This window comes from Balaenoptera acutorostrata, assembly GCF_949987535.1.
Source record: "Balaenoptera acutorostrata chromosome 3 unlocalized genomic scaffold, mBalAcu1.1 SUPER_3_unloc_1, whole genome shotgun sequence".
NCBI lineage: Eukaryota > Metazoa > Chordata > Mammalia > Artiodactyla > Balaenopteridae > Balaenoptera > Balaenoptera acutorostrata.
In genome coordinates, this window is record NW_026645489.1 from 1,529,688 (window position 1) to 1,557,103 (window position 27,416).

At 52.7% G+C, this 27,416-nt stretch overlaps 2 protein-coding genes across 17 annotated transcripts in view; one reads left to right on the forward strand and one right to left on the reverse strand.

Annotated features, from left to right (window-relative positions):
* The window catches only part of UNC79 (unc-79 homolog, NALCN channel complex subunit), a 253,057-nt gene extending 249,621 nt beyond the window's left edge, over window positions 1-3,436 (forward strand). For all 7 annotated transcript variants that reach the window (XM_057539170.1, XM_057539172.1, XM_057539174.1 and 4 more), the window contains one exon: window positions 1,501-3,436. In XM_057539170.1, the coding sequence (XP_057395153.1) occupies window positions 1,501-1,701 (201 nt within the window). In that variant the 3' untranslated portion in view covers window positions 1,702-3,436. The remainder of the gene's footprint in view (window positions 1-1,500) is intronic.
* Window positions 1-27,416, reverse strand: part of PRIMA1 (proline rich membrane anchor 1) — a 113,327-nt gene that overhangs the window by 28,817 nt on the left and 57,094 nt on the right. For 6 of the 10 annotated variants that reach the window (XM_057539181.1, XM_057539182.1, XM_057539183.1 and 3 more), the window contains exon 5: window positions 15,581-18,733. The exons of 2 other annotated variants lie outside the window; for them this stretch is intronic. In XM_057539181.1, the coding sequence (XP_057395164.1) occupies window positions 18,631-18,733 (103 nt within the window). In that variant the 3' untranslated portion in view covers window positions 15,581-18,630. Of the gene's footprint in view, window positions 1-15,580; window positions 18,734-22,176; window positions 22,345-27,000; window positions 27,207-27,416 lie in introns of those variants that run through there. 2 more of the 10 variants (XR_009006787.1, XM_057539180.1) reach the window with 2 other exon arrangements.

Here is a 27,416-nt window from a genome sequence, read left to right on the forward strand (position 1 = left end):
AGGTAGGGGGCCTGTGGGCCGAGGTGACAGCAGGAGCCGCTGTCCTACTACTCATCATTGATTGAAGGGGGAGGATCCCAGAGTCTGGGCGAGGCTCCGCTACTGACTAGAATACAGGCTGAAAAGCTACTCTACCTTCAGAGGACACCCATGGGATCCGGTCCCAGACACGTCCAGTGCTATTTCCTGGCCACTAGGACTGACTTTTTGTGATGGGAAGAATTCTACTAAGAGAGGATAACATTCAGTGAATGACAGAATTGAACTAGAAGGGACCTGCCCACTCCCCTCCCCCCATTCTATATAAGAGGAAACAGGCTCAGAAGGAAGAGTAACTTGGACAGGGTCCCACAGCCAGGGAGGGGAAGACAGAATGTATTTCTCACTGCCAGGCCCCGCCTTGAGTGACGCATTGTCACTGCAGGGCCAGACATACTCCATGGCTGTAAATCTAGTTACTGGGGCTTAACATTAAGATGGCAAAGCTCACCACCCTCTCCATCCCAAACTGGGTCCCGTCGAAGGCACTGGGAGTATCAGGGAGGAGGGGGAGAAGATGGAAGCCTTGTTGCTGGGTTTCCTCCCAGAGTTGGGGAGGGATGCTTGTGGAAGGAAGGGAGGTGACTTCAAGGGATACCAAGAGAGGTATACAGCTGTCAGCAGTGCCCACAGGCTTTGAGTACTGGTTCATGGCCTAACTGCTGTTTGTGGCCACCGGTAGGGCCAATGGCTCTGCTGGAAACCTCATTGCACCACTAGCTTCTATTGTGAAAACTGCTTGGACTTTCACCCCGAGGCATTCCAAACTGCCCTCCCCCTGCTTGGCGGTCATCTGTGGCAATTTGACATTGCCCAGAGTGCTAAGTGGAGGCCAACAGAACTTCATGAAAAGCTAAGAAGAATAAGAAAAGCTTACAACCTAGCTCCTTCGTGTGCATGAACGTGAGAACAGAGAGACCATAATCATGATGAAAATGTCCTGAGCACTTCCTATGTGCCGGCTTCTGTTCTGACCCCTCTGTTAACTCACTTATCCTTACAATAACCCCGTCAGGTGAGTGTCACTATCCCCACTTTGCCCATGAGGCAATCCAAACACAGACCGAAAAACCTTGTTCCCCAAGTTGTTTACAGGGGACCAAGGATCTGAACCCAGGGAGCCTGGCAGCAGAGCCCGCGACACCAGGCCCACATAGCAAACAGCTCTTGGGGGACAAGTCTAAGTGTCAGCCCCTGCACTGGTGTTGCAATGAATGAGTCGAGATGGGAGGGGCATTATTTGGATGGATTTGGGCCAGGTGGGCTCTAAGGACATGGCATCGGCCCACGCCCTCTGTCCTGAGCCCTCCCAAAATTTGAGAGTTGGCCTTCTTCAGGCCAGACAGCCCCCGTGCCACGTGTAAGTTCCGCCTGCAGAAGAAGTCCAGGCCGGCACTCCCTGGGTGGACCGGGAACCCGAGCAGGAAAGAAACTAAAGTACCGTCTTGCCCTTTCTTACAGCACTTATCCGCGGGACTCCAGCTTCGCCTCCAGGCCATTCAGAACAACGTGGACCACCACAGCCTCAGGACGCTGCCGGGCTCCACCCAGAGCAGTGCCAGCCTGGCGGCCCTGCGCAAGTGGCTGCAGTGCACCCAGTTCAAAATGGCCCAGGTGGAGATCCAGTCCTCAGAAGCAGCCTCTCAATTTTATCCTCTATGAGCGGACTGCTCAGCTCTCAGCGTCAACACTCTGGTTTAGCAATAATGGGTTTCAAAACAAAACAATTCGATCCAAGCAGGTTGGGGAACATATTGGTACTGTACATTCTCTTTCTAGTTTAGTAAAAGACGTGCAAAGGCCGGAGAGGGCCAAAATGAAGCTTTCTTGCTACACATTTCTGATGACTCCTTGGGCTATCCGATTAAGTGTTTCCTTACATTATTTTTTAAAAACCAAATCATTTTTCTTTAACTAACTTCTATTTTTTTTAAGAAAAAAAAAATAGACTGGTGGGTACTCACAGAAAAGTTGTATAAGTCCCCCTGTTGCTATTTTTGATGATAGAGAATAAATAGGGTTTTTGAAACCTTTGTAGTGTTTTTTCTTAAAATCCACTCTTGGCAATGCAATAAAAAACCCCGTCACCATAAGCCAGTGACACTTGACTGAAGCTTTTTGTCATTATCCTGGGAAAAGCGGCAGCTTGCAAGGACCATTACAAAGTGCACTTAGAAATTAGGTGGTTAAACTGTGCCAACTGTTTTCTTTGTTTTATAATATCATTTTCCAGGACTGTCCAGTAAGTTTTATTATTTTTAAAACTAGTTTTTCAACTCATTAGTCCTAGGCTGTACTTTCTCGTAAGCTTTATGACAACCACTTTAGTTTTGTGAATAATAAATTTTATTCTTTTGTTAATACTTGTATACAATTCAATTTAAAACTGTAGATTGCATACTGGACCAGACGATTCCCCACGCTGGCACAGAACACTGCACCTGGAGCTGTGTTTCATAAAACGGAATTTTAATAGTGTTAAGAGCACCAAGATTTATCAGCACTTATATTTAGCATTTGACTGTGCATTCACAAATGATATTTCTCTTCTCTATCCCTGTAATGCACTGACTAAAAGAAGACTTGATATACATTTAAGCTGTATATTGACATGCTATTAAATGCATTTTTTATTATCTTTGTGAGCCTGGGGTTTTTTAAAATCAGTTTATAGAGCTAGAGTTTGGTTCCTGACAACCATTTCTTCTAAACTTTTAAAACTTCTAACTTCCATTAAGACTAAGTACAATTTTAAGAGGAAAAGGCTTTCTTTAAGATCATTTGGTGAGAGAAATACACAATTTATTTGAAGTCCATTCTCTAGGAGGGACTTTGAGGGCATGAGACTTTTTTTTTTTTTTTTTAATGTTGGTTTTTAAGAAGCTTCTCTCTTCTTCTGGGAAGTCTGATATCTTAATGCTTCTCAGGGGAAAACAAGTCCTCAAATGTTAAGTATTTCACATGAGTTCTAGAAAGACAGGGTGGCAGATCTCCATTCTTAATGAAAACTTGTGGGGAACCAATAGGTCCTTATAGTAAGAGTACAGAAATGATTATTCTTCATATTTTGCTAACAAACTCTTTGGAAAGGCCTTCCCCTATTCAGAATTCTCCTCTGTCCAAGTCGTGCTTGGTTATGCTTCTGTGCACATTTTGTCTTGTATTATAAAAAGTTGCGCATGTACTTATCTCGCTTGTAAACTGTGACAGCTTTGAGGATATGTCCTGTCTCTGTATCCCCAGGGTTTGGCTCATAGTACATGTTTAATTAGTGTCTATTGAATTGAACGGATTTGATTAAGCAGCAGGTCTTTCTTGAGCTACCCAGTGGGCTCAGCAAGGGCTAAATTGTGACTTTCTCTTTTTTATGCAGGGATTCCTAGAGGGGGTTACAGAAGCAGGCTGGAGCAGGCGGCCCTGGCTGCTCTCCCTGGAGGTTTAACTGACTTCCCCATCTGGGCTCAGCTGTAGGCCCAGCTCTTTAGTGGTCCTGAGCCCACCCTGCCACAGGTGGCCAGGATCTTGGTGGCCCTATTCTACCAGTAGACAAGGTCCAGAGTCATCCACAGCTTCTTCTCCATCTTCTTTGCCCAGTTCCTTGAATGAACTTCTGCCTCAATTTCCCTTTGTATTTGCATCCCCCCAAGGGCTGGAGATGACCCTTTAGCTCAGCCCTCTTGACTGGGTCGCCTCTAATGCTTCCTGCTATCTGGATCTGTTTCCTTTTCCCCAGTCACAACCTGGGTCCTTGGTCCCATCCAGGCAGGTCTCCCTCCTTGCCCCTCAGAACTGTGGGACCAGTTTTCCTACCAGCTTGACCAAAATACTGCCTCTGCTGGGACCCTGCCACTTCACTGGCTGATAGAGACCAGCAAGCTTCTCTGGCTTACACTCACTCCCCCCTGCCCACTTCATTACCCAGTATCCTCATCTTCTTTTGTTATGTCATTGTGGTAGCCTCTCCAGCAAGTGGGGCTCAGGCACTTAGAAGAAAAAAGCCAGGAAAAGAAGGGACAGATGGAAGTTTAGCAGGATTGGCCCTTACAAGGAAGAGGAGAAGCCATTCGCCTAGGTCAGGAGTCAGACAACTGCAGCCCACTGCCTGTTTTTGTAAAAAATCTACTAGAACACAACCACACCAGCCATTTACACATTGTCTCTGGCTGTGTTTGTGCTACAACGGCAGAGTTGAAGGGTCATGAAGGAGACTGAATAGTCCTGAAAGCCTAAAACATTTACCATCTGGCCCTTTACAGAAAAAGTCTCCTGACCCCTGGCCTAGGTGAAGGCCACTGAGGAGCACTGAGTTGAACCCTTGCATGGGTATATTTTCCCCAAAGCCTCAGGGTTTTTGAAATTGCATTACTAGTGTTTCCTCGTCTGTAAAATGTGGACAGTGACACATTCTACCTCATAGGGTTGTTGAGATGATGAAATAAAGAATGCAAGGAGAGAGCTTAAAGCAATGCCGGGCACATGGTAAGCACTCAATAAAAGTTATCGGTTACTGTTTTTATTCTCATGTTAAAGCCTAGAGAAGTAAAGCTCCTTGCCCAAGGTCTACAGCTAGTAAGAGGCAGAGCCGGAACATGACCCCAGGTTGTCTGACCCCAGGGACTGGGCCCTCAACCACGGTCCATATAGACTCCTGCTACCCCACACTCCAGCCCCGGGTGACAGCTCTGACAGCAGCAGAGAGGGCAGAGAGACTCCAATCCAGATTTGGCCAGTTCTGATTATTGGCTTGGAGAAGAGCCAGGAATAAATTCAGTTTTCCTTCCCTCACGGAATCCTACTGGTTCCAGGATGTGAACAGAACATTCTGAGATTCCCAAGGGTGGAATGGGCCAAAATCTGCAAATGCATAGATTCCATGATTGTTTGCAGTGAGCATGCCTCTTACTAGTTGGGTGACCTTGGACACGTTATGAAACCTCTCCGGACCTCTGTTTTGCCTTATCTGTAAAATGGAGCTGTCTACCCATCTCCCTGGGGGGATGGAAAGCGCAAATGAGTGGAGGACCGAGGTGGTGCTTGGGAGACCGTACCAGACTCTATGGACCTCCAAGGAAACCTGTGCCACCTTATGAAGACCAAACGAGGGGACAGGTCACAGCTGCAGCTCATCTGGTTTTTCCTTCAGCCAGTCCCTCAGAAGCAAGACCTACAGGACCCATGGGAGCTGAAACACGCTCATTAACCAAGGGTGTCCAGTCTTCATTGTATGCCATTCTTTACAAGCATGCCATTCTGCCTGACAATGGGATATTTTCAGCAAGTCTCTTCCCTAAGAGTCTCATCTGAGGCCAAGTGACCGCAGCAACTTCGTCTCTATTTCCAAGCTACAACAGGACAAATAAGGTTGGATTGGATCAGAGAAGATGGGTTATCCACCAAGACTCTTTCGTGAGCTGGGACTCAAGGGCTTCTGGCATTAATCGGACGATGCAGATCATTTAATATACCTCTTTAATAGAATTAATTTGCAACTATGTATTTTGGGCAAATTGGGTGTTTTAACAGTAATGGTCTTAAGAAGAATGAAGGGAGTGGTTGGAACTCAATGGAATAGAACCAAACTATGTTTTTATGAGAGTCAAACCCTCTGGGAGAGGAAGTGTTATCAGTAAGAGGCTGGCCAGTTCCTTCCACTGACAGCAGTGAGCCTCTTTTGAAGGGGGTTCAAGAGAAACCACAAGAGCCACCGTTTACTGAGTATCTACTAGGTGTTAAGCACTTCACAAACATTATCTTTACTCCTCTTAGCCCTCTCTTCCCCGTTAATATTCCCACTTTGCAGGTGAGGCAACTGAGGCCCAGAAGTTAAATGACTCATCCAAGGTCAAGCTGGCAGTAGTAGCATTAGGACCAGAAGGCCATCTGACTTCATCAGAGCTTCACTCAGTAAATGTTAATTTCTCTCTCCCTTTTTTTGGTTCTGGCCTCTTTTGGCTAAAATGTGCCAAGAGCATGGGATAAAGCAATGTGAGGGCTCTTTTGGAGGAAGCTCAGTCTTGTTGGTTTCTCTGTTTATAAATCATCTATAATAAATTTCCATCGAGCCACTGTCACTTCATCTGACAAAGGCATTTTCTCCTTTACTTTGGGAATTCATTTACTTGCCAAAAAATTATAGCTCACAAATTAAATCACATTTAGTTTCCCACTTAATCTAATAGTTTTATGGCAAAGAATAAAATTTTCTGAATTCATCAGATTGAGATGATGAACTCTATTAGATTAGGGGTCTGAGTTCACTCAGCCCTGTTGAGACTTGCCCCTAATTCAAATAATCATAGCTACCCTCTGTGTGGGCTTACTGCATGTCAGGCACTTTAGATACAGTAATCTCATTTAGTCTTCTCAACAGTGATGTGAGGCAGGTACTTCTGTTATTAACCCCATATTACAGATGAGGCAACTGAGGCATGGAGAGACAATATCTGCAGGAGTCAGTAAGAGGCAGAGCAAACTTTGAATCCAGATATGTCTGCCTCCAAAACCTTGGCCCTTTCTACTACATAATTCTGGCAGGTCAATGATAGGTAGAGTCCTTTGCTACTCACCTGACCACAAGGTAACCTAGAATCACATAGACCAGAAGTCAGTAGCCGGCAGCCTGCTGGTGAAACTTGGCCCACAGCATATTTTGTTTGATGAGCTTGAACTTTCCATTTCCCCTTTCAGTTTGAATACTTCCGCTAGAGCATGCAGTCTCCAGTTTTGTACCGTTTCCCACTACTGACCTCTGCCTCCCAAGCAGGAAGACCCCACAGCCTGTCGGCAGAAATCCTGTTGCCTTTGAGTTGGTGCTTCACTCATTCACCTGCTCCACCCTGCAGGCTTGTGAGTTTGCCGCCCAGTTTAGACCAACCGTCTCATTTTACAGGCCTAAGAGGGGGTGGGATTGACCCAGTGTCACTCAGCGAGCCAGTGGCCAAGCAGGACTTGGGGCCGTGCTCTCAGCCCCACAGTGGCCCACCTCTCCCTGGCATCACTCCCCCCCCCATCTGCATGGCCATGGGCCCCCTCCACACCCCGACCCATCAGTTCGACCTCATTTCTAGTCAGGGCTGGTCCCTCCAAGGTGAGCCCTGGCAGCACCTCTTCCCTGCAGGGTGCACGGGACATTGGCGGAAGGCACGGATCTGGTCGAACAAAGAACTGGCTTTTTAATCACGCAGTTCAGACAGGGCCCCGCCCGCAGGCCGGTGGAGAGGGGAGCCTCCTGGGGCTGCCTGGCAGATGCCCTGATTTCCGCTCCTTCAAGTGGTCACTTGGAAAAGAAAGGAACAAGCAAGTAATCAGGCGTGAAGGACAGAAACACTCCAGGTGAGGACAATCACGCTGCCCAGGTGGGGTGCTGGGGGATGGTGGTGGGAAGGCTCCGAAGAGGGGATCGGCCAGTTTCAGACAGCACTGTGTAACCAGAGCCTTCAGCTAGAGAGCCCAATGCTGGGCTCAGGGCTGGGGGGGCAGCTGGAGGGGAACACAGACACAGGCTCTGCAGCCAGGTCAGTTGGGGACGTTCCCGCCGACCTGCGCTATGACCACCGGCAAGTACTTCATCTCACTAAGACTCAGTCTCATCAGCTGCAAAATGGAGATGCTAATTACTCTCTGCTGACGTTTTTGTGAAGAGTAAAGGAAATGATGTCTGTCAGGTACTTAGCACAGAGAGGGAGTCATAAACAGGAATAAGAGTGAAACTTTAAGGAGCCCTCGCTACTCCTAGGAATGCCAAGCTCTGGGCTAAGCAGCCGACATTCACACAGCCATTTCTTCTTCCAACTGTAATGCCATGTGACAGCTGGTGTTTTGCTGAGATGAAATCACAGCTTGCAATGGGACCTTGGCTCCCATCCTGTGGAATGCGGCATTCCTACGCTGCTGGGCTGCATGTGGTGACTCAAGGCTCCCCCGCGTTTCTCTGTTTGAATGAGCAACTGGGAAATCCTCCTCCATATGGTGTGTTCTCTCATCATTGGGACTTCACATGGTGTGAACACATCCTTGTGTTTGTAACGGGGATAATATTTTGAAAATAATAAATGGATATGTCTTTTGTTCTTCTCCAGGAAATCGTGTTCCCCAGCCTAGCTCCATGCATGGCGTGGGTGGCAGGAGGTTCAGATGCAGGGAAAGTTCTGGTCAGACAGGATGAGGGAATGGAGAGCCCGCCTCTTCTGGACCCTAGTGGACTGTTGGCCAAAGAAAAAGGGAGACAAATGTAGGGCAGGGCAGAGAGGCCAGGTGGGCATGTCGGCAGCTTCCCTGCTGGGGGTGAGAACGTTGTAGAAATGCCCTGATGGGAATGTCCCAGGGATCCCCACCGCATGGTAGCGCACAAGCCTCCAGGAGGAGAGCCGGCAGCCCTGGGCAGCCTCGGGGCTGCAAATAGAACCCCGCACCCCAGCTCCGGCAGCTGTCTCCCGGCTTGCGGGAGCGTGCAGGTCCCAGAGTCCCCGTGGCTGGAGCTGAGAGAGCGGGAAGATGGGCAGGGCCTGTGGTCAGGAGAAAGAGCCTGCCACAGTGTGGACATTTGCAGCTGGAGGCGCCGTCACCCTCGGAGACCGGAAGGGCCCAGGCACAGTTCAGCAGTCACCCGTCCCGGAAGCAGCCCTGGCCGGCCACGAGACCTGCCAGGACCCCGAAGGTACCACGTGGTCTGAACCTGCCTCTCTGCCTGTGCCCGAGACCACGGATACCCCCTTGGGGGCACAGCTGGGAGCCTCCTGGAGGGGAGCGGGACTGAGGAGGTGGCTCACAGTTTGAGTATCTGTCCCAAAGACACAGAGTCATCCAAAAGGAACTAGTTAAACCAGAAGAGGCCCAGACACCATCAATTTGCAAATTCAGGTTTTTCTACCGCCTCAACCCCCCTACACCCAGTGAGGTGGGGCTCTGAACAGTTTTGGGAAATAAAATGCTGTTTCTTTTCTTGACGCTGCGTGTACGGTGTTAAATTTGTAACCCACAATTAATCAATCAATTAATCCTACAAACGTTTCTGGTGTCAGTCACACTGGGGGTCTAGAGACCTGGCAATGACTAAGACCCCAAAGCAGAGTAGGCCCCTGTCCTCACGCATCTTATATTCATGTGGGAGGAGAAAGACAGGAAGTGCATACACTTCTCAACAAGTGTCCTTAGCTGGCGACAAGTGCTGTATTGAAAATAAACTAAGGCGATAGATTAGAGAAGGACTAGGGCTGGTTGAAGAAAGCCGCAGGTGATAACCAGGGAAAGAGTGGCTGAAAAGACCTAAAATGAGAAGGTGCTGGCACATGTGAGGAGCTCAGGAAGGCCAGGGTGACGGAAGGGAAGAGGTGATGGGGGCGTGGGTGCAGGAGAAGCAGGGGCCAGGTCAGGAAGGGCTTTGTGAGCCAGTGTACGGAGTGTGGCTTTTCAGTATGAAAAAAGTCATGGGCAGGTTTTTAACTCATGTATGGTCTGACTTAACGTTTTGTAAGGATCCCTCTGGCTTTCGTGCGAACGATCCTGGGGGCGGCAGGGGTGGAAGCAGAGCGCCCAAGCAGGGGCTGTCACTGTAGTCCAGGCAGGAAGTGATGGTGGCTTGGATGGGGGTGGTGGGGGCCGAGTTAAGCAGATGGATTTAAGTGTTTTGGAGACTGAGTTGATAGGCCTTGCCGGTTAATTGGCCACTGACAAATGATCACCCCTGAGAACATGTCCCTTTTGAGAGGCAAAGAGCAATAAAGGCTGACTGTCAGGGTTTGGGCTGAGAAACAGTGGTGGTGAAGAGGCCAGGTGTGGAGGTGAGGACGATAGGGTGACGAGAGGTCGTAAGGAGAGAGCCAGGAGTCCTTCCGGGCTCTGACGAGATGCCCGCGTACAGCAAGTGTGCAGTTGGACGCACTCAGGTCTGGGGATGATTGGGAAGTGGGGACCGGAGGTACGAACGTGGGAGTCAGGCATGTTTGATGGGGTGTGAAGCCCAGGACTGGATGAGCTCTCTGGGAGGGTGTGGCAGACAGAGGAGGGGGATTGCACGGTGAGGCCAGGCAGCGGGGAGGCCGGCCAGCCACGGCGCCCAGCCGGCTTCTTTTCTCATCACCCATGACGACTAAAATGGTGCTGTTTGTCGTCACCGGGCGGTGAACACAAATGTGGGCCTGAAATCTCAGTATGTATTCCTATGATCCAGACATGTTTATTATACTCTTTTTTTTTTTAAGTTTGACTAAAAATGAAATCAAAAATTAAGTTCTCACAGAGAACATACTTACCGCTGAGAATATGTCCCATTTGAAAGGTTGAGGGCAAACCTCCAGGCAAAAGTCAGTGGCATGAAGCCAGCCCCCTGGAATTCCACAAAACAAGGGCTCCTTCCACCAGACCCTTCTCAGCGCTGCTCTTTGAGGACAGCTTCAGAGCGGCCTCACTGGCGATCGTCTGTGTGCTTAGCTGTGTCGTCACGATCCTCTGGACCCCTCTGTCTTCCTGGGCAGGGATTGGACTTCCGTGGGCTGCGCTCACGTCAGGGGTGCAGTGCCCCCTACTCAGACATCCCCCAACCTGCGCGCCCACCATCAGAGCGCCTCTTTCTTTGTGGGGGGGCCTTGCCTGACTCCCTTTTCATAACTGCATTATCCCCACGTATCAGCGAGTCTGGAAAGGAGGACATTTCTTTTTTAATTAAGGGGTGTAGGGCGGGGACCTGAGGAGCAACAAACAAAAGCTCCTGATTTCTTCTAGTTCTAACGGTGGAGACAGCAAGTTACCTCTTTGCTCTGGGAGGAATTCCTGAGGGCCTCTTTTATCTGGGAGTCAGTAGATGCTCATTTCCTATGGGAAAGGGTGGCTTGTGTTTGTCTTCGTAAAAAAAAAAAAAAAGGAGGATGCTTTCCCACAGGAAGCTCCCGGGAGACGAGAATTAAGCCTGAACCCTATCCCTTCTGGGGTTCACTGTTAGAAGAGCTTCTCTATTGGCCCCAGGTGGCTCTGGCTGTGGTTAGCCGACAGGAGAGGACCCCCATCCCCCTGAGGAAACTTAGTGGAAGAAATAGGGATGTGGCATGAGGGCAGGAGCACAGGGCTGAGGTCAAAGGTCAAGGGCTTCTGTTGAGGGAATGACTCTGAATGACCGACCTTGCAGCCAAGGCAGTGGTGACGAGGCCCACCAGGGGCCAGGGAGGATGAGAGCCCCGTGCAGCCTTGTGGGGGCAGGATTCTGCTTCCTGTGCCTGAGAAGCCATCCCAGGAAGACCCTCTTGAGGCCACACGGCCACCGATAGAGAGCCATCAAATGCGAGGCCAAGGGTGCCTCAGGTCCCCACGCCCAACGGCGAGCACTGAGCTGGGCCTGGCGGGAAGCAGGCTGTTTGCATCAGCCAAGGGGAGTCAGGAGGTCCAGGGCTGCCATGCGTATTGTTCTGGGCAGCCCTGCAGGCCCCTCTGGTTTCAGGGAGTCCCTACTACCCCTGGGGGGCCTGGTGTGGGCTCCTCACCTTTGGTGGAGGGGCTCCCTGAGTCTGTGGCGAGGCCTTCTTGAAGACTGAGAAAGGAGGGGCCGCCTGTGTCTCAAGCCCATCTCTGATTCCTTCCCTGGCACAGGGGGGCATCCTCAGGGCCCAGGTGCCAGTGCTGACTGAGAGGGCGATTTTCCCCTCACCCACATACACAGAGCTCCCCTAAAGTCGTCCCATACATGAATGTCTCACAGGACTTGGAGAATCTTCTACAGAGACCCAGGAAGCAGGGACTGGGTGTCACGTGATGGCCGGCTTGTTGGGGACCAGGGGCAACCCTGAAGGGTCTGAAGTCTGGAGCCAGGTGTAAGTCCCCAAGGGATGGGTAGAGAGGACAGGAGAGCGTCAGGCTCCTGCAGGCTTGGAATGAGGACCCAACTGCTGTGACCTCAATCTGGTGATGCTGGGACCCTTCCAGTCCCTTCCATGTGCACATCCTGGAGAAGTAGCTGGCCAGGGATTATTACTCTTATTTTACAGGTGAGAAAACTGAGGCTCTGAGAGGGGAGAGGACTTGCCAGAATCACATATTAATTGATTCATGTTAATACTAAATGAAGTAAGTCAGAAAGAGAAAGACAAATACCATATGATATCACTTATATGTGGAATCTAAAACATGCCACGAATGAACCTGTCTGTGAAACAGAAACAGAATCACGGACATAGAGAACAGACTCATGGTTGCCAAGGGGGAGGGGGTTGGGGGAGGTCGGGGTCAGCAGATGTAAGCTATTATATATGGAATGGATAAACAACAAGGTCCTACCGTATAGCACAGCCATAAATAAATAAATAAATTAAAAAAAAATAAAATCTGTGTAGCACAGAGAACTATGATCAATATCCTATGATAAACCATAATGGAAAAAAATATTTTTAAAAAAGGATGTATATATATGTAGAACTGAATCACTTTGCTGTACAGCAGAAATTAACACAACGTTGTAAACCAACTATACTTCGATTAAAAAAAAAAAAAGAAATCACAAAAATTGATCCATGTTAGATCCATGAATCCCTGACTCCAGCTTCCAGGGGCTGGGGACGCTGAGTGTCCCGTTTGCTTTTCATGGGCTGGGAAGATAACTGGATGTAAATCTAGCTGGGATGGACCATTTGAAATCTGAGGGCCTGTCTGGGTTGGAAGGGCCTAGAACTTATAGCCACACAGAACTCGGTCTGAATTTCAGCTCTGCCACTTACTGCTTCTTTGACCCTTGGTGAGCCACTGAACCCCTCTGAACCGCAGTTTACTCTTCTGCGAAACAGGGATGATCTACATCCTCCTAGGCTTGCAGGAAGCCTTAAAAGAGATGATGTATGTGAAGTGCTGGCAAGTCGACCCTGGGTGTCCCTCCATCTCCACACTGGTGTCAGCGGCTGTTTGCATCACCACCACCAAACTGCTCCTGGGGGTGGGGCCCTACCCTGTTTCTCTGAATCCCCAGGACACAGCATGGTCAGCACCTAGGGTAGGAGTGGACGCAGGCTCTCCAGGGGTTGACAGGTTCACAAAAGAGAGGAGAAAGCTTCTGGAAGTGTCCACGGGAGAGGGCAGACATGAGAGCTGTGCACGCAGGGCTGTCTGTGCCGTCCAGAGGAGGCAGAAGTCACTGGGCTCCGTGCACCTGTGGGCTTTTGGTCCATGCGGTCAGGGAAGAGGCAGCTTCTGAGAGGATCTGCACAGCACATCAGATGTGGCCATGCAGCCAAGCCAAGGAGTGGGGGAGGGGAGCCTGAAACCTGCAGACGGGGAGGTGTGCACGTGGAGTGGCGCTGCGGGGAGAGGTGTGGGATGGCTCGGGGAAGGGCAGCCAGGCCAGGGAGCGGTCCCTAGCCGTCAGTGGGGTAGGTTTGAGGAAGTTCCTGTGGGCAGACAGAGTCTGGACGGAATGAGGCAGAGTTTGGGGAAAGTGGGGAGTGGGACCAGCATTGGGGGCTGGGACAGCGGAGGTGGAACTGGAGAGCAGATTGGAGGGCCAGGGCAGGACCCACCGGATTTGAGGGCGGGGAGGACTGGGACCTCTAGAGGTTTCCAGCTGGGACCTCAAGCATCGGGGAAGCTGAACCCCAGTGTTCAGTGTGCTGCCTGCCACGTATCAGATGCTCTGTTAGTATTTGGGGAATGACTGAATGGATGAGCAAAAGATTGACAGCTGAAGTCAGGAGCCTGAGGCTGTACATTCAGGAGAGCCGCTCCCCAGCAGAGGTTGGGGAGGAGAGGTGGCCCGAGGGGTCGGATGTGCTGGATAAGGGCAGTCACAGTGGCGCCCGGAGTCTGGGCTGGTGGCACTGTTTGTGCCAGGGATGGAAACAGGAGACAGGGCATCAAAACTACTATGTCAAGGAATTGTTCAGGTGCTTTCCTGACAGCTACTTTGGGAAGCGGGAGGAGGGAGATTAATGGCTCCCTCCTGGGCGGGGGGGTGGCAGGGGAGGGTGGAGGACGGAAATGGACGTCCAGTGGGGCCGGTCACTCGGCAGGTGGGGTGGGTGGGCAAGCCCAAAGATGAGGCCGTAGCGAGGCCACCACCTGGAACCGAGTGCCGCCGCTCCCTCCACCTCACAGGACCGTCTTCCGTGAGGTCACACACGGTGAGTCTCAGGGCGGCGTCTGAGGGAAGGAAGGAGGAAGAGCCGTCCCCCACTGGCCAGGGGCAGTCATTCCAGCACACCTCCGTGCGGCCACCCCGGTCACCTGTGGATCCCACCGTGTCCCACACCTGGGTGGCGGCAGCAGGACCCCGAGCAGGAGGGTGGAGGCTCATGGGTGGGCACGGGGCTGGCAGGCGGCCGGGGCACCCGCTGTTGTTTGCCGTGTTGGTCTCCATCCGGAGCTGGAACCGTGGCCGAAAGCCCCAGAAAGGAGGGGTGGAGGTGGGAAGTGGCAGGGGGACTGTGCCGCTCTGGGCTGACGGCTCCCCAGCACCTGTCCTCTCCTAGGCTGGTGCGCTTCCTGCCCGCCGGGCACCTGCAGGGGTCAGCAGAGCCTCACAGCCAGGCCTGGTGCTCCCTGCCTCACGCCCTGCTGGCCTCGGGGTTTGCTGCTGTGAGTCTGGCCAGGCTGGGGTGCTCGGGAGTGAGTACGAGGCCGGAGGTGTCCCACCGAATCTTCACCAGCCCCCAAGAGGGGACCCGGGTAGGTGGCCAGTGGGCGGAGGAGCTCTCCCTGTGGCCTGCGTGGCGGCCTTTGATTAAGGACAGCAGTGACAGTGACAGCAATGACGGCCACCACCCACTGTGCGCCTCCTGTCTGCGAGGACACGTGTCAAGTTTCGGCTAATGACAGCTCGTGGAATCCCAGGTGGAGGTCGGGGGGGGGGTGCCACTGAGAGGACAGCCTCCTGACTCTCAGCGGGGACTTCCACGGCTCCCCTCCGCTGCCTTGACCCCAGATGCCTGAGACACAGGCCCTTTCCTCTGGAGCCACTGCACTGAGCCGACATCCCCCTGGGCTGTCAGCTTGGAGAAATTCCAGGCCCCCAACTCCAGCACACAGGGCCCTCCCAATTGCCTCCACGGAGCTGACTCTGAAGCCGTGGGGAACCCAGGCAGAGGTGATAGGGTCCAGCAGCACCCCAACTGTGGGGAGATAGTCTGGGTTGGGGTCCCCCTCAGTTGTGTCCAGTGGCTGCATGCTGAAGACACCATCCCGTCTGCCAGGCACTTTTCCGGTTTCAGCTCTGAACGTTCCATATTTTAGGAAAACCCCCCAGTCCCAGGCGAACTAGGATGGTTGGCCAACCTCCTCTCACCTGAGTCAAGGATCAAGATGGCCGGGTTGGGGATGAGGGAAGAGCTTGATACCTTGGAATCCCCATAAATGCCAGCCTCGGGGCATTATGATAAAATCATATAGAAACCAGGCAAGCAAAGTACCACGGCCAGCCAGGTACCCAAGGTACCCGGGTCTATTAGCAGGGCCTCAAGGAAGGACCACACCGCCACACTCAGTCCGCTCTCTCCTTCCCCACTCTGCCACAAATGACAACTGACAGCCATCTTTATAAGTATATTTTTATTGAAAATAAAAAGGCATGGTGCTTTCTTCCTCATGAGTATCATGGAGCCCCCACCCCAGCGCTGCCGGTCCTGCTTCCTGTGCAACATCTCAGCACAGAGTCGACATCAGTGGCTTGTTGGTGGGCAAGATGGCACCGATGTGCATATTTGTCCATTGAGACAGAACTCCTGGGAATAAGGGCCAACTTCCCGGGCACTCTCGGCACATGGTTAGGAAGGCAGGTCTCAGGGTATTTACATTCATGCATTAGATATCTCACACTACCTGGGCTGTTTAAATCATACTTTGTACAGATTCAGAGAGTACAGTAATTATATATATATATAGATATAGATATCTCTTTAAATATATATATAACTATATATAATATATACGTCTATATTTTTACAGCTATTAGTCTTTCTTCCAAAACTTGCTTTAGAAGCTTCTAAGGAACACCTGAAAACTCTGGGAGATCTATATGCCACTCTAAAGTTGGGCTCAACTAGGAGACGGTTGAAAAATATCTATTTGAGAAAATGCAGAGAAGGAATGTGCATTTCATTCTCGAAAGTTCAGACTAGTCTGAGGATTGGTCCGTGTTTAGGGGCTGCAGATACATTCTTTAAGTTAAAGTTCTAAGCTCAAACACCAGGCTGGGGCGGTTTTGGTTGCTTCTGTTACTTAAGCTGAAAATCCAGTGGGGCTCTCCCCCTGCACCCGTGAGAGCTGTCTTCCAAATGGCTGGTTCTGGGTTTGTTCTCAAGTGAATTCTGTTTTAAAAACTGGGCCCTTCTCTCAGTTTTCACTAACTGGTGAGAGGAGATTTGACAAACCCAATTTGGGGGAATTTATGCACAAACGTTAGCTTTTCATGGAGCCCTGGCTGTGTGTCTCCAGGGAAGGGGATACTGGCCCCAGGGTGATGGATGGATGGTACACCGGGGTTCCTCGTGGGGAGCCTCGCCGGGGCTGGAGGATTAGGCTAATTGCAAAATCCGGGCCTCCTAAATTGAAGCTCAGGTTGGGGAAGGTGGACCAGTAGGTCTGTGCAAAAGCCGGGCTGTGACCTGCCCCCCTCAGGGTCCCCCCGAGACTGGCTGTCCAGCACTCCACGATCCCTTAGCCCGGATCCTTCCCTCTGGCTGAAGGTGCTCTCCTATCACTTCCGAACCCAAGATGGCATGTGCTTAGGGCTGGGGTCCTGCCTGGGTCAGTGTTCAGGGATCAGAGGGGACTCAGCAGGAGGCTGCAGGCAGTGGGGGAAGTGCGCTGGGGTGGGGTGTGCCCCGCTGAGGACCCACAGCCTCTGGCCTGCTTGTCACCCAGATCTGCATCCTTGGGAACTGCAAGGCATGAACCATGACTACTGTCAAGTGCTCACCAGGGACGAAGGCCACAGGTGGCCCTGTGCTAAGGTGCACGGGGAGAGCAAAATCCAACCCACACCCACACTCAGGCCTCACGCGCGGGGAAAATGGAAAAGCAGGAAAAATCCTTTCTGGGAGAGTCTGCCCTGGACCTGTCCTCAGCCTATACCTGCTGACCTGGGAGCAGGACCTGGGTCAGGGTCACAGCGCACTCACCTTTTCCCCTGCGCTCGGCCCACAGACAACTCCGTGGGCACCAGGGCTCCTGGACAATGGATGTTTCAAGGTTCAGCCCAAATGGGGACTGGTTTTCAGTCTATCAGCCTCCCCTGGATGGGAAGGTCTCACCTGTGGCCCAAACACCCCCCAGAGAACGACACTGATGGCTTAGGAGGCGGTCAGGGTCCCCAGGCTAAGTCCCTACCTAGCCAGCCAGTGGAGCCGCTGGCTGGGTTGGGTCCCTTCTCAGCAGGTGTGTGGCAGTGAGGGAACCGCGGGGCGTGTTCTCCCAGCGCTTGGGCTGTGCAGAACCACAGGCTGCTGTCTCCAAGGGCCTAGCAATGCGCCCACGGGGCAGGTGGCCGCTTGCCAAAGAGGCTGGCAGATGGGGGTCACCGGGCCAGTAGAGGGGGGTCACCAGGCCTGGAGGGACCCTCTCCTCACATCTCCTTTTCTTCCCTTCATCTACCAACCACTCCGGAGGGCTCAGCACTTTTAGAACATAAAAGACATTCAAAGCAAGCCACAGGAAGAACACTGCCTCCTTCTGGGTGACGGGAGGCCTGGGGACTCTCAGGGAAGGGTCTGGGTACCAGGCCTCAGGGGAGCATCAGGGGCCCCGGCGCCAGGCAGGGTGGGCCCAGCCCAGAGGGCCGGCGATGGGTTTGGCACAAGTGGTGGCCTCTGCCGGGGGAAAGGCAGGGCCTGGCTCACGTGGAAGCGTTGGTTCCTCGAGGGTCAGGTGGGGGAATGAATCTGAGGACCGGCGTAGTGGCCCCTGTCCTTCCAGGGCCCCGGGCCTGAGATTCAGTGAGTCGTTTTTCCCTGGACGGCCAGACTCCACCCCGGGGTGTGAGTGGGCCCCTCTGCTGGGTCCGGAGAGGACTCTGCAAGCTGGGCTCACGGCCCTCCGTGGCCGGGGGTCAGCAGTCAGGGGCCCCAGGCGTCGGTGGGGACGGGGTGGGGAGAAGGCAGGCCCTGAAGACTGAGACAGCTGCAGATGGGGCGGCGGACAGATGTGTGGGAAGCACCTTTGAACGGGGACGTCTCACAGATGCGCCCATGGCTTCTGTTGGGAACAGCTTGGTCAAGGAAGAAGCAGGCGGGCTTCCTGGGGAGGAGGAGTTTCCTTTTGGCTAAAGGGGGATGCCTCCCCGCCCCGGCAGACAGACTCCCTGCCTTCTCAGAGCGTGTGCTTTAGACAGCAGCCCGGAGACAGTCAACGGATCAAACGCAAGACAAGGAAGAGACAGGGCCGCGGGTGGCAGCGCCGCCCCGGGTGCTGCACGCAGGTGAGCCTGGCTCAGCACGGTGTCCGCTGCCCCTGCCCATGGACTGACCAGGGGCGAGGCTGGGCAGAGTATGGTTTCTCCTTCGGGAGGCTCGAGGCCTGCAAGGCAATGAAGTCCCGACAGGCCCAGTGTCAGCTCGTGTCCACCTGCTTTCCTGTGTCCACTAGTGCCGCCGAGGTGCCTGTCTGGCCAGCGGCCCAGGGCCTGCAGACTCACACCACGGCGCTGTTCACGTCCACCCCTTTGCTGCTGTGCGAGGAGGTCATGGGATACTCAGCAACACCGGTGCCGTTTTCCTCTTTCCTCAGGGGTTTCCTGGGGGCCGGTGCAGCAGCGGGAAGGCAAGGGAGGGGGAGGCAGGGGCATTCATTAGTTATCGATGCCTGCCGGGGGGGTATCTCACCCTCCTAGTTTTCCCGCCAGGCTCTGTTCGAGGTCAGCACCCTTGGGGTGCTAGTCTTCGTGGGACTCAATGAGAAGCGGGATGTGGTCTTAAACTAGGGTGACAATATAATGTCATGCAAACGTAGCTGACAGTGAAAGAGGGGAGCCGTGAGTAATGGAGCAGGGACAACAGGCATGATTTGGACTGTTCTGGACAAACCAGAATGTACGCTCAGCCTAGTAGGATACTGGTCAGGCTTTGGTAGGTCTCTTTGATTATGAGCCAACAGACGTGACGATGAATATTTGGGGTGCAGACGGTTAAAAGAGGAGAGGTGCTAGTGGTTGGACTTTATAATCTTATCTCTGTGTGATCAAAGGCAGGTGGAAAATGTGATGAAGTGGATGGTGGTGCTGGTGGTAATGGTGGTGCTGGTGGTGATGGTGGTGGAGGCGGTGACGGTGATGACAGGGGTGGTGGCAGTGATGGTAAAGGTGGTAGTGATGGTGGGTGGAAGCGGTGGTAATAGTAATGGGGGTGGAGGTCCTGGTGGAGTTGATGGTGGTGAAGATAGTGATGGTCATGGTGGTGGTGATGATGGCCATGACAGCGGTAATAGTAATGGTGGTGCAGTTGATGGTAGTGGTAATGATGATGACGGTAGAGATGGTAACAGTGGTGGTGGTGGTGATGGTGAATGTCCGGACTAAACTAGTGCACCCCAGTGGTTCTCAAACACTTCACATCGAGCCATTTGAAACTCACTCCAGAGGCCCTTTAACCCCAGGAGCCATTCCTCTTACAAACGCAGGGCATCGGGAAGGCTGGGAGGGAGGCTTTGAGAAGGCTCGTGCCCACTCTCTGAGACTCTGAATTCACAGCACTGTTTTCTGGCCTGGCTCAAATCCCACCTCCTCTCCTGCATGGTTCAGGAAGGCTTCGGCCCCCAGCCCCAGGCCTGAGTGGCCACAGACTCCCAACAGGTCCATGCCATACATGCTGTGTAGCCCGACCCCATGCCACAATCCTGCTGTCTCTTGAGTGGATCTGAGGCCCATGAGGCAGCAGCTCAGACACCTCCTGTATCCCCAGTAACGCTGGGGCTGCGCCTGAACTGGCTTTCATTGTGTGTTGTCTAAGTTGAATGCTTGCGGTCATGGTTGAAAGCCTAGGGATTGATTGCATCTGCCTTCTCAAATGTCCTCAGAGCCTCCCCAAACCCATCAGAAGAAGGCCTGGTAGGTGGTGACAGTTTGATGCCTATGGGATAAGGCCCTTGGTGATTAGTTTAGGGGAGGCAGGGTCTGTGAGCGGGTTATCAGGAGTTTCATGGGGTGGGACTACCAGGCCTGCTCAGAGGCAACATGGCTATCAGCCACACACTTTCTCGTCCCCTCTCACAACGGTCCCCTGAAGAAGCTAAGCCTGAAGTTACGAGATTCATTTCATGGGGAAGCTGAGGCTTAGGGAGAGCTGTGACTTGCCCAAGGACCTCCCAGCTAGTTTGTGGCGGGACCTGGAGCACCACCCACTACTACCATGTCCTGGTCCAGACATCTTTCTGCTAAATCAGCATCCTGCTGCTACTGATGATAAAGGAGGCATTCCCCCCCCAAATGGGCTCTGTGGTCCAATCACCTTAGGAAGGCCTTCCTCCATCCTCCTCTTGGAGATTCCCCAAAGTTCTCAAGAGTCCTCCCAGAAGCCTGTCTCATTTTGCTTTAACCCAGCACATGCTATGTTCTAGGGTCTGAAAACCCCATTTATGTAGATGCTCACAAACACTTTCTGGAATTCAGAAAGGGCTCAGACAAGTTGCCGTGTTTGTGATGGGCTCCTGGAAATGATAGACTCTGAGTTGACCTCTCCCCCTGGGCCTTTCTCCCTCTGTCTCCTTTACCTTTCCTCCTGTCCCACCCACCCCTTTCCAGGGGCCTCAAGCAGCTCTGACCTTGCTGGGTGGGCTTGATTTCTGACTCAGGGAGTTTTACCTGGTCTGGAAAATGGGGTGTGGGGATGCATATTCTTACAGTGAGATCCTTTGTTGCTGCCAACATGAGGCCACCGATGGACTTAAGTGAGATTCCTAAATTCATCATTAATATAGAGGGATTTCATCAGAATCAGGGTTCCAGAAAGTAGAGGCAAAAATCTCTGGGCCCAAAGATTTTTCTGCTTTTCTCCCTAATAAATATTCAATCTTGGGCTAGGTCTGAAAAATCAGCTGCAATGGGTCCAGGGCAGGGGAGATGAGGCTTAAGGGCCTTCAAGGGTGGATAATGAGGGACTTCCCTGGCGGTCCAGTGGTTAAGACTCTGCGCTTCCACTGCAGGGGGCACGGGTTTGATCCCTGCTCAGGGAACTAAGATCCCTCATGCCTTGTGGCGCAGCCAAAAAAAGAAAAAAAGAAAAAAAAAAAGGGGGTGGATAATGAAGAGATGAAGGGGGTCTGGAACTCACAGGGAAATGGACAAAGCCTGGGGGGCACAGAGTTCCTGTGCTTTTTAGGGAGTAGGTAGGAAATGAGCAGGATTCCTTCTGCCAGGAGGAGAGGAGAGATTTCTAACGCAGGCTGCTGGCTGGGAGACCCCTTTGCATTCCCGGGGCCTTGGGGGCCTTGGGGGGAACTGTGGCTCAGAGGGCATGGCTGGAGGGACACTGGGGACAGGGCCAGGAGAGAGCTCCAGGGCCTTCTCAGTGACTCAGCCAGCTTCCCAGACAGGAAAGGGGGTCTCGGCAGGGGCTCCACCCAGCAAAGAAGGCAACATTTGGTGGGCGCAGCACTGCCTCAGGAGCAGTCCAAGAGCCTGGGTGCGCTGAGGGGAGAAGTGGCTGCCCCAAGGGCTTTTCTGAGAAGTGAACTTGGTCTGCTCCCCTCCCCCACTGGAGCTGAGCCCCCATCCACTCTGCTCCCTGGGCTGCTGCCCCAGCCCAGTCCTGAAGCCCTTCCGGGGTTCACTGGAGCCCGGTGGAAGCTGGAGCTTTACCAACGGCAGGACAAGGCTCTGCCTTGAACCCCGTCTCCGTCCTCTCTCTAGGCACGGCTCTTCAGGGTGACACTGCAGAAGTGCTGGGAGGAAGAATCAGGCTCAGTAAACCCAGCTCCACCACTTTCTAGCCATGTGACCTTGGGCAAGCCACTTAACCTCTCTAGGCCTCAGTTTCCTGGTCTATAAAATGGGCACAATAACAGTGTCCATTTCATAGGCCCGTTGGGAGGATTAAATACGTTAATGCGTGTCAAGCCCCTAGATGAGCATCTGGCGTACAGTAAGTGCTCCATAAGTGTGCGTTAGCTCTCAGTACTGCGGTTGGAAAGGGGTCAGCGGGGAGCAGTCACTGGAGTGGTCTCCAGTCCGTATAGACTTCCCACCTAGTGTGCACCCTGCAGGGCTCCTGAAGTGCTAGGGAGGCTTGTGCGGACCCAGCCGGGCCCCTCCGGGAGCCAGCTGGGGAGGTCCCGCTAAACCAAAGAAAGGCCTTTCCACCCGGTTCGTGTGGGAAGAGATGGGCGCAAATGGCTGCCTACATGGCCTGGTTCCTAAAACCAAGAGAAAGGGAAGTGAGCTCTTCCTTGGCCCTGTGCCCGACTCCCAGCTGTCGGAGGGTGAGGTCTCCCACCTTGAGACCCCACGCCCACCCCACCCCGGCCTGGCGCACAGGGGGCCCCCCGTTCTCTGCTTGGAGGGCGGCGCCGATGGCTCACTGCCTGCAGAACACCGGCTGGTCCAGCCTGGGCCGGGCGGAGCCCTCTTGGTCAACGCTGGCAAGGCTGCCACAGGCCCCACCCGCAGCCCCTGCTCTGTGGGGTAACTGGAAGCGAAGAACAGCTCTGAGGGCTTGAGGGGGGGCTGCCGGCTGCTTTCTTGTCTCACGCACCCCACGGAGGGTCATTCTCAGCGAAGTGAGGTTAAAGGTCTCAGACCCCCTCTTCCAAAGGCATTCATCCTCCCCACAGCCCACTCCCGACACACACACACACACCTACGCACAGACGCACACACACATACCACACTACACGTACGTCACACCCCCCCCATATACACACACAATACACAAACCCACACATACATGCACACATATACATATACACTCATACATGCCCACACACACACCCATACATACACATACTACACACACACATATACACATACATGCACACATATACACTCATACATGCCCCCCACACCCATACATACACATACTACACACACACATACACACATACATGCACACGTATATCACACACACACACCCATATACACACAATACACAAACCCACACATACATGCACACACATACACTCATACATGCCCACACACACCCCCATACATACACACTACACACACATATACACATACATGCACACGTATATCACACACATGCTCATACACACACACCACTATACATACATCACACACACACCCCCATATACACACACAATACACAAACCCACACATACGTGCACACATATACACTCATACATGCTCTCCCCACACCCATACATATACATACTACACACACACATACACATACATGCACATGTATATCACACATACATACATGTTCACACACACACACACACACACACACACACACACAGGATTCCACCATGAGACGCCTCTGTAGACTGCAGATTTCTCCAAACCTCGTCAAGAAGCCAAAGACAAGCCTTTCTGGGCCACAGAGGGTGTCCCTGACTGTGAGAAGCAGCAGCCCCATTTCCCACCCCGCATCCTCTGCCATCACCAGGGGAAGGCGAGCCAGACACGTGGCTGATGAACAACCTCACACTCCAGTCGCGTCCCCTGTGCTCACCGTCCCCCCACCAACCACCAGGGCGTCCTTGTTCGGCCACATCTGCTGAGCAAGTCGAAGGATGGCACTGGGGAGGCTCTGGGGCTCATGCCCGCCTCGGGACCCGGCTGGCAGGACAAGGCATCTGGATCTTATTCTGAGTGCAATGGGAGCCATCAGAGGACTCCTTGTATCGGGGATTCCCGTCTATCCCCTCACCCTGCCCATAACCTTGACCCAGCATGTCTGGAGAGACGAGTTCAGGGAGGATGGAGCTTCTTGGTGACAAAAGAAGAAGGCCTAAGAAGCAGGGACCCGTCTGAGCCTCCCATCTGCTGGTGCACCCCGCAGGGCTCCTGAACAGAGGATCCCGGGCAGACAGAGCAGCTGGTCCCTACAGCCCGCCTCCTACCACCAGGATGGGATTTCATCACCCACCACAGCATGTGGACCCCTTGGGGCGGGGGAGAAGCACAAATAAGCCCAAGTAAGTATCTGAGCCCAAGGCAGGTCAGGACACCCTGCGCCCCAGCCCCTTCTGGGCCCAATCTCTTCTTGGAGGGAGAAGTGTGGTGATGGTAAAAATAATGAGAGATACTGTGGCATCTGGGACTCAAAAGAAATCTGCGTGTTGATCCCACCACTGGGACAGCCGAGAGGATGGCAGCGTGGCTCAGGGGAAGGAGTGCTGGCCCAGGAGTTAGAAGGTTGAGTCTTGGTCCTGCGGCAAAGCACTGGAACCAGCTCTCCGAATCCGGCGCAGGTCCCAAAGGAAGTAAGATGGTTTCTGAGCAGCCGAGGCCATGCATCTGTGCTCAGCACCGATGCCAAAAGGGTCCCTCCTCGGAGCATACTACTTCTAACTTAACTCACGGTACAGCCGGACATGATAGTCTCAAATTCCAGCCAGAGAGGTTGGATTTGGGGGCCTGTGGGGAGTGGCATTGCTATAGAAGTGGCAGATGGGAAAGGCTGGGTCTCAAGCACCCAATCACTGCATTAGGCCCCCACCTGTCCCAAGAGGTGTTGGTGCAAAAGATAACCCCAGTCTCAAGACCCCAGGGATGCAAGATGCATTCGAGGTGAATTTCTTGCTCCTGGAAGTTCATGGCAAGTTGAGGCTGGATGAAGAGTTTCCACTCCTGTTCTGAATCCCGGACCCAGCCCACCCTGTCTTCCTCTGGCCCCTGCTCTGACCCCAACTAGGCAGTTCAGCAGAGGCCGGGGAAGAGAGCACTGGGCTGCCGGGTGTGTCCTCTGGGGCGGAAGGGGAGGCAGCAGATGGCAGGGCCTGCCTCCTCTGAGGCAGTCTCAGCCGAGAGTGTGTCATGTACGGGTGGCAGGGAGGCCAGGAGGCATGGAGAGTGGGCTGCTGAGTCAGTGTGCGTGCACTGGAGCTTGGGTACCGGGCAGGGGCTTGGCGGGAGGGGCCGGAGATGGCGGACGGTCAGGAAACTGACGAAGGGGTGAGGCCAGGCATTAAAACCGTGCACACGTTATTCACTCTACTAGCAGATTCTACTTCACTCACCCAGAGGGAGAGGAACAAAACGACTAAATTTACTGAAATTCTACATAGAGTTTGTCATTTTTAAAGGCAGACTCTGGCAAGTCTGTACAAACAAGCCTCCATTCGCACCACAGGAAGTCATGGAAGAGTTACCACGGGCCAGGCGTGTGCCAGGCGCTGTGGAGGAGAGAGAGGAGATGAGTGAGACAGGACGACCACTCCCCCGTCTAACGTGCCTGTGTGTGCCTGTGCGTGCGTGTGCACAGTCACTCACGCACTCGTGCACAAGCACATGCACATGCAAACACCAACATTAACCGACCTAGAGCAGAAAGCGGAAATGTAAATCCAGGGAGAGCTACAACTCTAGCACTTGGCGGGGAAGAAAGATCTACCCCAGCCCAGGGCATCATGTCCGAGGAGGTGTGTTTGAGCTGGGTCTTGAGAGAGCAGTAACGACTCAGCTGGAAGCCAGGAGGGCAGCTCCCTGCGTCCTCAAAGGATGTGAGAGGAGGGCTGGAAACCTCTGTGACCTGAGCCACGTCTTGTCCCCATCCAGGTCTCAGCTTCCTCCTACGACCATGGAGGTTTATTCTGGCTCAGACATCACAGGAATCTCATTTGCCCTCCTCCATGGCATTCCAGCTGCCCGGGAACCAGGTCTTCTTGACTTGCCATACACTCAGTAAGAGCTAACCCTCTTCTGGGCCATCTCAAAGCTCCAAAAAGAACGTCAATTCTAAAAAGAAAACTAACTTCACTAAACTGACTTGCTATCAAGTCTATGATTCAGGAAAGATCTTGAACAAATTCCACGATGGAGTCAAGCTAAAGAAATAAAGAACTGGAGTGGGAGAAGGAGAGGGAGAGAGCTGAGTGCAGCAAGTTCCCAGAGGGGAGCTTGGAAGGCTGTTGGAGAACGCAATGGCTGTGCATCAAGCCCAGAGAGCTACCAACCACCTGGAGAGGAGGACGGATTCTCCAAGACAAACATGGAACTGACAGATTGATCACCTGATGTATTTGACCATATTGGGAAGAGGCATCACTAACTCCAGGGAAGGAAACAAATCATAGGACACTCAGCTGTGATCAATATTTACATTATCACTTACTAAGGGAGACACTGGCTAGTCACTGAACCTCTCACTGGAGACACCTATAGGAAGTGGATGGGAAGCGCTTTGTACGTCTGTGGGTAGTGTTAGGGTCCTGAACCTTGTATCTGCTATAGTTAAAAGTCAATTGATAATGTTTCAAATTGAAAGAAAATGTAAATAGAGTATCCACATCACTTAGAACATGGAGGGAAATACCAGAAGGAACAATTAACACTCAAAAGTGGTTGCCTCTTATGAATGAGATTTGGGGAGAAAGAGGGACACTCAGAGGGCTGCTGGTTTTCTTAATAGGCTGTGACTCATTTGACATTTTTAACTATGCGCATGTGTTGCTTTAATAAAAATAAAAATTAAATTAAAAAGTGATAATGAACGTTCAAAGCCCTAACCATACTTTCTAACCATAAAGCCACCTCAAGAGGCACGCACGGCACTCCTGACACTTGGGGTAGGGGAAGCACCTCTCCCACCCCCTTCTCTTCCTCTCCCTCATTACCCCGAGGTTCTCTTTTTTCCTCTTCATAGCACTCAGTCTTTTAAAGCACTTCATTTATTAATTTGCCAGTGTGTGTATGTTTGTTCTGCTTCCCCCAGAAGGAGGGGGTGGGCAGGGACCCAGTCCTGTTTATCGCTACATCCCTGACATCTAGTCTAGGCCCCAGCACACAGTAGGTGCTCGATAAATATGTGTGGACCAGCACTGGCTCACTGAGCAGCTTATGCCAGTCAGTGGGTTCTAAGGCCCATCAAGGAGACTTGGGTGTTCAGAAGCGCCTGTTCTCCTGGAAGCAACTCAACCACGAAAAGCTGATGCGCACGGGATCCCAGCAACGATGCGGGTGCCCAGGCACTCTCAGGTGTGCACACCGCAGCGCACTCCCAGGGAACAGCATGCTTGCTTATTGTCTGCAATTAGCAGCCTGCAGGATGGGCCAAACTGTTCTGCAGCCTTTTATTGGTCTTTCAGCCAATACCCTGTAAATTAGAAGGAAGTGGCTGTCAAGTGGCTTAATGGCAAATCGATGGCAGAGGGTGAAGGACCCGTGCCATGCACGACCAAAGGAAGCAGGGTGTTCTTCTTGTGCCTTGGGAGTGGGGGTAGCTCAAGGGAGGGGGCTGGGAGGGGTGAGGCCATCTCTGCAGCACAGGTCTCTGCATGAAGCGCGTGGCCGGCAGAGAAGCTGC